Genomic DNA, 13,363 nt, shown 5'->3' with positions numbered 1-13,363 from the left:
AGACCAGTGGTGCTCTGGTCAGCAGTCCCCTTTGTGCTCACAACTGGCAGCTGGCGTCTATTCCAGCCATTTGAGTTCTTCAAGTTGAGCATCACAGCTCAGTCAAGTCTCTAGATGAGTGCATCCCAGTTGGTATCACATGGAACAGACAGGAGTGCTCAGGTGTGCCCACTCAAACCCCAAACTAGTGAGAGAGAACCAGGGGTGGTGGTTTTAAGGGAAGAAGTGTTGGGGTAGTTTTCCGTGCAGTGATAGGTAACTGAAACAGTGTTCAGATAGAAAACTCAAAAGCATCTGTAGAATAGTTACTAGAAATAGGAGAGTTTACCTAGTAAAGAGGCTGGCTGTAAGAGAAATACACAGGATCAGTGATCTCCCTGTTTTGCATGAATAGTACTGTGAGACAGGTGGGACTAAGGTAGCTGAGCTTCACTGGCTCATACGGTGGTTGCTGACAAGCTAATTCTAAACTCTATATGGAAGTGCAAAAGCCCAGGAATGGCCAAGACCACTGAAGAAGTAGAAGAACGCATGTAATATCAGCATTTATTGTCATATTTTCTTGCCTGAGGGATAAATGGACCATAGGAGCAAAATAGCAAACCTAAAAACAGACCAGTTATATATGAAACTTACATGGCGGAAGTGGCGTGGCAGTTCGGGTGGGGTGGGGTTGAAGGGTAAACTACTCAATAAAATGCTACTGCTGGGACTCTTCTTCGATATCCAAGTGGGGAAATCCAGTCTACCTACGTTATACACAAGTCTTTTCTACGTGAGTCAAAGATTTAAATGTGGAAGCAAAACCTTTAAACTTTAGAACAAAGTCTAGGATAATATTTTTCTCAGAGTGAGGATTTCTCAGAACATTAAAATGCTAACTAGAAATTTAAAAATTGTTGAAGCCAATTGTATTAAAATTTAGAACACCTGTTCATAAAAAGATACCTCAATAAATTGAAAATTTAGCTCATAAACTGAGAGGAAGATATTTGCAACATATTTGACTAAAACAAATGGATGAACAATGGAATGGGGACAGTAGTGAAAATGTAGAAAGCAGTGAAAATGACTGAACTTTAGGGGCGCTTGGGTGGCTCAGTCCGTTGAGCGTCCTACTTCAGCCTTGGACATGATCTCACTGTTCCCGAGTTCAAGCCCCACAAGTTCGAGCCCCATTTCAGGCTCTGTGCTGACAGCTCAGAGCCTGGAGCCTGTTTCAGTTTCCGTGACTTCCTCTGTCTCTCAGCTCCTCCCCCACTCACGCTCTTTCGCGCTCTCTCTCTCTCTCAAAAATAAATAAACGTTAAAAAAAAAAAAAAAGAAAACAACTGAACTTCAGCTATAAGCAGTGCCATGGATGAATCTTGGAAATGTTATTTTGAATTTTAAAAAAAACCTTAAAAGACATATATCGCTTTATAGTGTTTAAAACTATACAGTGGTTTTGAAGCATAATCTATTTGGAATAGAAACTTAAGAAAAAGTGATAAAGACAAGTTAGTATAATGGTTACCTCTTGGGGGAGAGCCAAGAGTGGGGAATGAGGAAGCAACAGAAATAGAAGTTGTTAATGTTCTAATTACTGGGTTGGTTAAATTAGGAGCTTATAATGTTTATTATACTTTATAACTATATTTTTTATATATAATCTTTTGTGCTTTTTATATTTAAGATGACTTAAAATGATGCATAGATAATGAAGACATTTTTAATAACAGCTTGGCTATATACTAAAGATGAAGCTCTGACCTCTGCTTTTTTATACATTTAGATAATACTAGCGCAGTGTTACCTGGGGTGACTATTTCTTTTTAGTAAAGAAGGTTAAATTCTTCTCAAGTGATTTTCATGTTTGCCTTTTCTTACCTATTTAGAAGATATTTTAGTTTCAGGATTTATCAGTTAAAATTTCCTTTTAGAATCTGTATTTTGAAACCTGCAGGTTTTCCTAAAAGCCGTTTAATACTGAAAACTTTCTGGTAATTGTGCTGCTTTTGTTTTCCTAGTTCCAGTGCCCTTTTCCAGCACATCACTGCGTTATTTGAATGCAGCATGGCAGCTATTATCACCTTACTTGTGAGCGATCCGGTTGGTGTTCTTTCTATCCGTTCATGTCGGGTACTGATGCTTTCTGACTGGTACACGATGCTTTACAACCCAAGTCCCGATTACGTTACCACGGTGCACTGTACTCATGAAGCCGTCTACCCGCTGTGAGTATTTAGAGAGACGTAAGATCATTTAAAAAATGATAATTATAGCGTTTATTCATTTCGACAGATTGAGGATCGAAAAATGGCTTCTAGGCACTGAGGGAGATGATCAGAAATGATTTTCTTCTCTTAGGGATACATCGTCTGATAGAAGGAAATAGAAATGCAGCTTAGTATAATACAAGGAAAAGGATTTTTGTAGTTTGTGTTGAAGTGTGTAAACCATTTCTAAAATAAGCCATATTTGTTTTTTTAAAAAGAATTCTAAGGAAAAACTGTAGGCTCTGCAGCAGAGAAGCAGTGTCTGACATAGGGGAAAGAGTAGGACTCTGGAGCTAAAAACAGGCTTGACTGTGAATCCTGAGTTGCTGTGTTGACGTGATCGTGTTAACAGCCTCTTGTAACCTCAGTTTTCCCATTGGTAAGAATGGGAATAATGTTATAAGGTGATTGGGAAGATTAAATAAATCTACACGCGTCAGATACCATGTGCAGTGCCTTACATAAAGGAAGCACTTAATAAGATAGTAGTCGGCATTATTAGTGCTTGAGTTAATGTTCCTTTTTGTTTTTATCTGTAACAGATGTTTGTAATTTCTATGAGAATGTTTTAAAAATATCAAATTCAGAAGACTATAATATTATCACAGATACTTCGTTTTAAGAATTTCTTTTTGTGTTCATTTTGATGTGTTTTTCTTGGTAAAGGTGCAATATAACAGTCTGATATTTATATTCCCATAGTTGTAGCAAGTAACCATTACATAATATGCTTAAGAAAATAATCCTTTTTGTATAAGTTCTTAGTACTAAGTGTGAGAGGCGCCTGGGTGGCTCAGTCAGTTAAGTGTCTGACTTTGGCTCAGGTCATGATCTCATGGTTTGTGAGTTCGAGCCCTGTACCGGGCTCTGCTGACAGCTCAGAGCCTGGAGCCTGCTTCAGAATCTTAGACTCCCTGTCTGCTCCTCCCCCACTCATGCTCTCTCTCAAAAATAAATAAACTTAAAAAATTTTTAAAAAGTATTGTGTGAAAAAGACCCATTCACATGTGTGAAAAAGTAATTAAATAAGTTCTAGATATAGGGATAAAAAATCTTTCCACCTGTCTACCATAAATTATTTATTTCCTGTATATATACTGTTTCTGTGTACACATAATTTATTTATAAGACTGCATATAAAAGACTGATAATGTATTGCTTTCATAGAGCTGTAACTCAGCTTCAATTCCTCTCTTCTCATACCCTATCCTGAGGACTACAGAACTTAACCTTCTCTTTAGAAAGCTTAATAAGTGAGTCAGAGATATATGTATATACATAATCATCTTATTTAAAACAAAATCAGACCCATTTACTGGTGGTCATATATATAGTGTTTTTTAATAATATCTATAAAACATGTAGTAGGAAAGTCAAAAGGATAGAAATGGCAATCGGTGCTCTCGGCCCTCATTCTGCAGCTTTGACAGGCACATCCTCACACCGCTTCGTTGATTATGACATTTTCCGTCTGTTCACCATCTTTAAATAGATTTTTTTTTCTCAGTAGCTTTACTTAGCCACTGTGCAATGGCCTGTCTGCCTTATTGTATTAATCATACAAAACAGTGGTTTTTGAAATTACGAGAAGATTTTATAGTATTAACTTTGGATTTAAACAAATTTTTTACTTCACACAGCCATTGAAACATAGCTAGATGCCCGACTGGGGCTCAGCATTTCAGAAAGCAGCAGGACTGCCCGGGGCTCCTGGCTGGTTCAGTCGGAAGAGCATGCAACCTTTGATCTCAAGGTTGTTAGTTCAAGCTCCACGTTAGGGGTAGAGGTTACTGGAGAAAAAAAAGCTGCAGAACTACCAAAAGTTATAGTAATTTTTTTTTTTTTTGTGAGTCAACAAAAAGTAATGGTACAAAATTATCAGAACCTTTGGAACACTGTTACATTGACTAATGGAGGTTATTTCTCTACTGGTATATACAACCTAGTTCCCTACAAATTGAAAAATGCCCAGATACTTTACTGGTACTTAAGGTTTGAGTGAACTTGATTAGATGAGACATGGAAAAGCAAGCAAATTTCTATTATTAGAAACTTACTGTAAAAAATCTTTACATTACTAAAATCTTATTTATGAGTTACTGAAAATGAGCAATAAATACTATCGTAACAGAAATTAGCTTTAGCTTCTCAGATTTATTCTATCCCCATATATAGGAGGCAAGAGGGGAGGTGGTGGGGAGGGTGGAAGGTGAGGAGGGTCACGGTGGAATTAAGGTGTCTGCTTCCAGAGTTTCCTGGTTCATTAGGAGAGTGACTCATGATAGTTTCCTTCTGATTAAAGTAATAGTCTTTTAGGCACTTTGAAGGAACTACAAGTTGCAGGAATAGATTTTATTTTGTTTTGACGTGTTGGAGGGTGTAGCCTAACAAGACAAAATTCCTCATCTAGGAAGAGGTCAGACATATGTAATAATGTATTGCAGATCGGACTGAACGTAAAAGTGGTCATGGGGGCACAGGGATGCAGTGTGAGTATGCCGTGCAGGGAGGAGGCTTGTGGTCTGTGTTCCGAAGGCTCCTGTGCTTCCTGTGACTCCCCCTGCGTAGGGAGGGGTTTGGATATTCAGACAGCAAGAATGATCGGAAAGTCCTCATGAACAGGAAGTTAGAACTATGTGCATAGAAATCCCATTATTCAGAAGAAAGATACAGAAAGATCTTTTTACATTTTTCTTGATTATAAAACTACATCATAAGACATTTGAAAAACAGAAGCAGCATACAAAAATAGAGTACCGTGTAGTTCCGTTCCTTCAGATGACCGGTTAAAAATGTTGTCTTTCCAGTTTCATTCTGTTGTCTTTCCAGTTTCATTCTGAATGTGTATAAATGTTTTTTAAAGGATATTAAGGTTAAACTATGCACATGCTTTTTTGTAACCTCTTCTTGTCACTTAATGTATTAGGCACAGTTGTTTTTGTCCTAGTATTTCTTCCATAACTAGATTTTTTATGGCCACGTGCTATTCCACCATGAATGTACTTCAAAATTTAATTTCCTAATGTTGAGTATGTATTTACTTCCTGAATTTTCCATATTATGTGATTCAATAAAAATCCTTGTTCATAAACTGTGTTTATAAATAGTCCCTGTTTGTTTTCCTTTGATGAATTTCTACAAGTAACATTGCTGAGCCACGGAGCATAAACGTTTTTTGGATCTTTGATCTATATTTCTAAACTGCCCGCTGGAAATGAACCAGCATACACTTCCCAGCAGTGTAGGAGAGTCTTTTTGGCCAACCCTCCACCAATCTGAATATTCAATCAGTTGACTTAATACACTTTTTAAACGTTTTTTTTAGCATCTTTGATTTTAAATTGATCAGTAATAGATACTTCAATACATTTTCAGTGTTATGATTCCTTGTTTTATTTCATAGATACACCATCGTCTTTATCTATTATGCGTTCTGCTTGGTATTGATGATGCTGCTCCGACCCCTCCTGGTAAAGAAGATCGCCTGTGGGCTAGGAAAGTCCGATCGATTTAAAAGTATTTATGCTGCACTTTACTTCTTCCCGATTTTAACTGTGCTTCAGGCAGTTGGCGGAGGCCTCTTATGTAAGTTTGATGGGTCAAGTTAATGAATTATATTTATTTTTATATATGATAAACAGTATTTTCTCTAAGTATAATTTTGGATCTTTTTCCTTTAAAATAGCTTTTATAATCCTTGAGTATATTTTTGCCAAAACATAAAATCAATCTTATAAAAAAATAAAAATGGGGTTCTTAGAATGGAATAGACATTATCAAGCTAATCAAAGCTGATTTCTGTTTAGAGAGTACTTTGTATCTGAAGCTTACAACCTAAATAGCAATACTTTAAAAACCTGAGTATAAATTAAAAATGACTGGTTTTTGTATAGAATACATGGAAATTACTGTTGATAATATTTATGCGATTATATACTGTTTATCATTAAGTTATGTCTTTGGTTTTTGAGTTCCTTTATGAAATCCTTTTGGGTACAGTAAAAGAATCCTCTGTATATTCTTTAGTATAGATATTCATTTATTCAGCAACTATGTAGACTAAACTGTGACTCAAAAGAAGAGTAAGAAGTTGGTGTTAAAAAACTGACATACTAGGAAAGCTAGAAGTAGCTGAGAGAACACAGGATAGCACTTACGTGAATATGTGACGTCCAATGTTGCAGGGATGGTGGACGCCACTTTTATGTGGAGACCACCAGGGTACAGGAGGCAAGGCTTCTGGCCTAAAAGAACTAGGCAAGACTGGGTATCACTATGTAGCTTGGTGATGAATTTGGTTCAAGATAAAGAATGTGCTGTGAAGGTGTGGCCAAGGGAAGAGGACATTGGAGACTAGTCAGGGGTCTGTTACCCCTCATATTCTAGTTACAGATGTATTGTTTCCCTTGTCCTGCATAGTATTTGAAAATAAATATTTCCTTCTAGCTCCTATGGTTCCATTTTAGTTTTGGCCCACTTCAGTTATTTAACCTCCTTGGCTGGCCTCTATTGGGGTTCAAGGTCACTGTTCTTGCTCTAGAGAGTAGAGACCTACTCTAAGGATTTTTAGGCAGAAGCGTGACCTGCCTAGGTTTGCATTTTGGAAAGAGAACTTGGTAACAGTATGGAAGATGGATCGGTGAGGGAGGAGAACCTGGGGGGTCAGTTACGAGGTTGTCGCAGCCAGCCAAGTCTGCCGGACCTAAAGCAGAGAAACACTGGGAATGAAGGGCTGCGTTAAAGATAGAGTTAATCAAACTGGGTAACCGATTAAACAGGGGTGCCAGAATGCGAGAATATGATAGAGTAGCTTCTGTTTTCTTTTTTTGAGTGTACAAGTTGGGGAGAGGGACAGAGGGAGGGAGAGAGAGAGAGGAGACAGAGAGAATCTTAAGCAAGTTTATGTTCAGCAGAGCCTGACGCAGGGCTTGATCCCACAGCCCTGGGATCATGACCTGAGCCGAAATCAAGAGTCAGACGCTCAACCAACTGAGCCACCCAGGTGCTCCCATAGAGTAGCTTTCTGACTTAGTAACTGGTGAATAGAACAACAGTGAATATTAGGAAAAAACAAATAGGTTGATGAGAAGTGAATTCAGTTTTAGGTATTCATGGAATATTCACAAGAGTACAGTTAATTAGTTATACTAGTCTGACACTTGGGAGAGCTGTCTAGGCTGGAAAGATTTAAGAATTGTCAGCCTTAAAATCCCTGTGTCCTAGCTTACAGATGGTGCTATTGTGTAGGACCTTTTGGTTATACAAGGAGAAAAGAGGAAAAAGCTGTGGAAAATCGCTCAGGGTTTGGGAGGTTAGCCCAAGAAGACTGCCGGACACTATTGTTTCATATACTGTACCTGCCTTTGAAAATGCCTTTTCCAGGGCACCTGGGTGGCTCAGTTGGTTGAGTGTCAGACTTCAGCTCAGGTCATAATCTCATAGTTCATGGGTTCGAGCCCCATGTCAAGGTCTGAGCTAACAGCCTGGAGCCTGCTTCAAATTCTTGTCTCCCTCTATCTCTGCCCTTCCCCCACTCACATTCTGTCTCTTTCTCTCTCAAAGATAAACATTAAACAATTTTTTTAAAAGAAAAATGCCTTTTCCCATACTGAGTGTCAGATCATTTTGTTAACAAGCCCCTGCTCAATACACATTCATTGCGAGGATAGAGGAGTTAGTGTTCATTTGCGCTAAATATAAATTCATGCAGGCTGCTGAGATTAGTCACAGAGGACATTATGCCAACTGGTAGTCTTCGGATATTGAACAATATAGATAATTTTTGATTTGTGGGGGTGTCTTAGTCATTTCAGATGGCTGTTACAATACTATAGACTTGCAAACAACAGAAACTTTTTCTCCTAGTTCTGGAGAATGGGGAGTCCAAGAGCACGGCACCAGCAGATTTGGTGTCTGGGTGAGGACCCACTGTGTCGTCCTGTGGCAGGAGGGGAGGGAAGTTCTCCAGGGTCTCTTTTGTGAGGGCACTAAGTCCGTTCACAAGAGCTCTGCCCACATGTCCCCATCACCTCCCAAAGGCCCCACCTCTAAATACCATCGCATTTCCAGGTAGGATTTTAACAGAAGGATTTGGGGGGGACACAAACATTCTGTTCATAACAAGGAGAAACAGAAGTCTGAGCAAAGTAGAGCAGCAAGCAGCCTGTGGCAGCTTCAGAGACACTTGTGTCTACGGAGACGGGCTCTGGAAGTATTAGAAAGAGGTCTGTGACAAACTTTTACCTACTTGGAAGTATTACTGAAGCCAGTTTTTAAGTGTGATCTGCATCTGAACCATCAGGGGAACTAAAATGCAGATTCTCAGCCTTCCCCACCCCGGCCACAGGCCTAGTTGCTCAAAATCTTGGTTTTATATCCTAGAGTAAGAACCATGCTTGGGCCCAACACCCCCTTTCCTCCCCACAAGTTTAGGCCTTGTTAGAGATTTCCTCTTACCACCACAGATGGCTTTTTACGAGTGCTTAGCTATTTAAGAACTAAATGCGATTTTTAAAAATCATTTGTTGAGGATGCTAATTACTGTCTATGAACTAGAAGGTTCTAAATGTCAGAAAAGGTAGTTATTCAGTAAGTTGAAATCAGGCCTGTATAGATTAATTCCGAGTTTCTGGCTTCTGCATTCTGAATTAACATTTGAAATTCTTCCAGATGGGTTCCATTGCAATGTAAAATGATTAGTGGGTTCATAAATTAAAGTTGTTTTAAAATAATTACATGAAAAATAATTCAAGAATTTTTTTCTCAGTTGGCTCATTTGTTTTAGGGTGCTTTAAAATGAAAACATTTCAAGAGAAAGATAGTATTTTGTAAGAAAAAAGTTTGGCTGGAAGTAGAAATATCTAGAATTTTGACATAAAAAATACTGGATGATCCATTTATCCTTTGAGGTTTATTGATACATGAACTTTTCTAAAGAGTAATTAAAACTGAGTAACTGTTATATTTAGCATTTCTCAACCAAAGTCCTCTATTTGGATCATGAAACAAAATTATTTGAGTAATTATTTTCTCAATCCTCCCAAGTCAAGTTTGGTACATACTAGTATCATTCTAGATGCATAGACAGAAGTTAATTCTTTACATTCAGTGGATGCCTTAAGGAAAGAGTCTTCAAACCTGGGCCAAGGATAGTTTTACATTTTTTTTAATGTTTATTTTTACTTATTTTGACTGCGGGGGGCGGGGGGCGTGGAGGAAGAAGGCCAGAGAAAAGGAGAGAGAATCCCCAGCAGGCTCTGTGCTGTCCGTGCAGAGCCTGATATGGGGCTTGAGCTCACCATTCAGTCTGTGAGATCATGATGTGAGCTGAAGTCAAGAGTTGGATGCTTGACTGACCGAGCCACCCCAGGTGCCCCAAGTTTTATGTTTTTAAACGGTAGGGGGGAAAAAGTAGTTAATTATTAAAATGTGAAAATTGTATGAAATTTGGATTTTTATGGTCTATCGAGTTTTATTGGAACATAGCCACACCCATTCATTTATGTATTGTCTGGCTGCTTCCCACTGTAACAGGGACTTGGGTGGTGGAGACAGATACTCTGTGGCCTGCAAAGCAAACATATTTCCTATCCGGCCCTTTACAGAAATTTTGATGACCCCTTTAGGGCATTAAGGCTTAAGTCTCTCATAGGACTGGTTGAGAAAGTTTTCAACTATGGGAAGAACAATACTGTTTGAATTTTTTGATGTTTTATTCAGAATATTTAATTTTCAATATAATACCAGTGTTTGTTTTTCAGATTATGCCTTCCCATACATTATATTAGTATTATCGTTGGTTACCTTGGCTGTGTACATGTCGGCTTCTGAAATAGAGGTAGGAAATCTTTTTTTCCTTTTTTTTAAACAGATTTGACAACTGAATAGGAAAATAGTACATATGATGTGGGACTACTGATTGTTGTAGTAATCCTCGGTTAATGGCACTCAGTAGCTTTTAGCTTGTTTAGTTTATAAAAGGTTGCATATTAGACTGTATTTGCTTGGGAAGTTAATGAAGTAGTGTGCTCAACTCTGCAGCATGTGGAGAATAAAACTATCATTTCACATAACTGACCCACATAGAAAATGTTTAATTATTGAAATGTTGAAAGTTGTTTACACTATTTTGAAGGAAACATAAAATACTTTATTGTATGTAGAATTAATTTTATACCTTATTTTACACTGGTGGTGCTAATAGTCATCAATAATTATATACATTCTGTAGCCTTCTCTATTTTGTTCCCAATTTTATTTTCTTGATTATGCACTCTAATAGCTAATATTTTGGTGATTTGGAGAGAACATTAATGGTCACATTAGTTTTGATACTGTTCCTGTTTTGAGATCTCCATTTTGTGTGTCTCTGTAGTATTTCAGTGGAAGGCCACTGTTTGAAAGAACTCTGAGTTAGTCATTCCTTTAACTTGAAAGGAATAAAAGTGCAGAGTGTCTCAGTCCTCGTCCGTCCTGCTTGCTAGTCAGTGCCTGGCACCGTCTTCAGCTGCGCACTCCGGTAGATAAGGTGTATGCGTTCTCGTAACTCTTTCTTTAAAAAAGGTCAACCCAGGGACTATTTTGGAGTCATTGTTGTTCCTTCTTGTTCTCTGGCCTTAGTGAAAGAATGAGAGGGAATTGCTTTCAGGTAGAATAATAGAGGAAATACACAGAATATTTTTATGGTGATTCTTTCCTTTGAATACGGTCCTCATTTCTTCTTTGTAATCTTTAATCAACATTACACGGTGTTGAAAGAAGATAAAGAAATTTATTTTTTCACTTACTTGAGGGAGGAAATGATTGGATATTTCAATAAAATAAAGTTTTTTAATTTTTCATCATCTACAACTACTGTGAATAGTTAGTTTAGCTTGAAACATTTCTCTGCTCCAGAACTCTCTCCTGTATAAAATGTTTGTATACTTCAAGTAGACTCTATAATGAATCAGGAATAGGGACCTGAATCAGGAAAAGAAAATCTAGTTCTAGATGAGTTGATGAGTCCTTTAATAAGAGAAAGTTGGTAACTAACCTACTGCAAATTACATTTCAGTGTGTTTATTAGCACCTTTAGATACTACTTTTATAATAACTTGCTCCCTCCAATTTCTCCATGTTATAGAACTGGTCTTAAAGATGAAAGGAAACCACGGTATTCGTGTGGCATTTCTGTTCCCTTCTAATCATCCAGGCAGCAGATTCCAGGAGCCCTAGAGACTGAGGAAGTTGGGTGTGTGTACCTCCTACTTCCCACCTGTAAAACTCAGCTATGGTGGATGAGGGCAGGAAGCAGGCACATGATATGGATGGAGTTCCCTTCTAGTTCATATCTCTCAGGAGAAACTCTGGCGTTTCTGGGGCTGAATGTTGGTGTGGACTAGAACTTGGAGATATGGGCTATCACGGCGTGCTTATATGGCTGTAGGAAGCCTCAGTTTCCTCATCTATAAAGTGTAGTAGCTAGAATGAGTGATTTCTTAGGTCCTTTGTAGGTCAAACATTATGTAATTCTGAGGTTGATTTTGTGTGGAAACAATATATTTTATTTTTATTAAAGTATTAATACACAGTGTTATATTAGTTTCAGGCAGGTACACAGAATAATTACTCAACAATTCTATACATTACTCAGTGCTCATCAAGATTAAGTGTACTCTTAATCCCCTTTATTTCACCCACCTCCCGTCTGGTAACCACCAGTTTTTTCTCTATATTTGAGTCTCCCCGTCCCCGCCCCCCCCCCAGTCCCCTTTTTATCCTGTTTTTCGACACATGAGTGAAATTATATGGTATTTGTCTTCCTCTCCTTGCCTTACTTCATTTAGTATTATACCCTCTAGGTCCATCCATGTTGTTGCAAATGGCAAGATCTCATTCTTTTTTATGACTAAGTGATACTCCATTGTTCATGTGTACCACATCTTTATCCATTCGTCTATCCATAGACACTTGGGTGCTTCCACATCTTGGCTGTGTAATTAATGCAGTAATCATGGCGGTGCATATATCCCTTCAAATTAGTGTTTTTGTTTTCTTTGGGTAAATCCCCACCAGTGGAATTCGCTATTTTTAATTTTTTTGTGAACCTCTGTACTGTCTCCAACACTGGCTGCACCAGTTGGTATTCCCACCATCAGTACACGAGGGTCCTTTTTCCCCACATCCTTGCCAACATTTGTCATTTCTTACGTTTTGGATGTTAGCCACTCCGACAGGCATAAGGTGATACCTCATGGTAGTTTTAATTTGCATTTCTCAGACGATCAGTGATGTCGAACATCTTTTCATGTGTCCGCTCTTCATCTGTGTAACTTTTTTGGAAAACTGCTAAGGTCCTCTGCCCATTTTTTAATCAGACTCTTTCTTACACATATGTCACTTGCGGATATACCACTTGCAAATCTCTTCTCTGCTTCATTAGGTTTCTTTTTGGTTTTGTTGATCATTTCCTTCACTGTGTAAAAGCTCTTTAATTTGGTATAGTCCCAGTGCTTTGTTTCTGCTTCTGTTTCTTTTGCCTGAGGAGGCGTATCTAAGAAAATGTTTCTTTAGCCAGTGTCAGATTACTGCCTGTTTTGTTGTAGAACTTTGTGGTTTTAGGTCTCACATTTAGGTCTTTAATCAACTTTGAGTTTATTTTTGTGTATAGGGTAAGAAAGTGGTCCAATTTCATTATTTTGAATGTAGGTGTACAGTTTTCACAACAGTATTTATTGAAGAGAGTATCTTTTCCCCATTGTATACTCTTGCCTCCATTGTCCTAAATTACTTTACCATATGTGCCTGGGTTTACTTCAGGGATTCTATACTGTTCCATTGATCTGTGCTTTTCTTTCTGTGTCAGTACAATACTGTTTTGAAAACTGTAGCTTTGTAGTGTATGTTCAACTCTGGGCTTGTCATACCTCCAACCTTGTTTTCCTTTCTCAAGATTGCTTTAGCTATTTAAGGGTGTTTTTTGTTTCATACAAATTTTACAATTATTTGTTCTAGTTCTATAAAAAATGTTGCTATTGTGATAGGGATTGCATTAAATCTGTAGATATCTTTGGCATTATAAACATTTTGTCTTCTAGTCTGTGAGTGTGGGATTTCTTTATCAT

At 38.0% G+C, this 13,363-nt stretch overlaps 1 protein-coding gene across 2 annotated transcripts in view; it reads left to right on the top strand.

Annotated features, from left to right (window-relative positions):
* Window positions 1-13,363, top strand: part of JKAMP (JNK1/MAPK8 associated membrane protein) — a 28,598-nt gene that overhangs the window by 8,841 nt on the left and 6,394 nt on the right. For both annotated transcript variants that reach the window (XM_029950819.1, XM_029950820.1), the window contains exons 4-6: window positions 2,010-2,216; window positions 5,662-5,843; window positions 10,019-10,095. In XM_029950819.1, the coding sequence (XP_029806679.1) occupies window positions 2,010-2,216; window positions 5,662-5,843; window positions 10,019-10,095 (466 nt within the window). The remainder of the gene's footprint in view (window positions 1-2,009; window positions 2,217-5,661; window positions 5,844-10,018; window positions 10,096-13,363) is intronic.

The sequence above is a fragment of the Suricata suricatta genome, chromosome 9, assembly GCF_006229205.1.
Source record: "Suricata suricatta isolate VVHF042 chromosome 9, meerkat_22Aug2017_6uvM2_HiC, whole genome shotgun sequence".
NCBI classification, from domain to species: domain Eukaryota; kingdom Metazoa; phylum Chordata; class Mammalia; order Carnivora; family Herpestidae; genus Suricata; species Suricata suricatta.
Note: the sequence above shows the minus strand (reverse complement) of the source record. Positions and strands in the feature narration are given on the sequence as shown.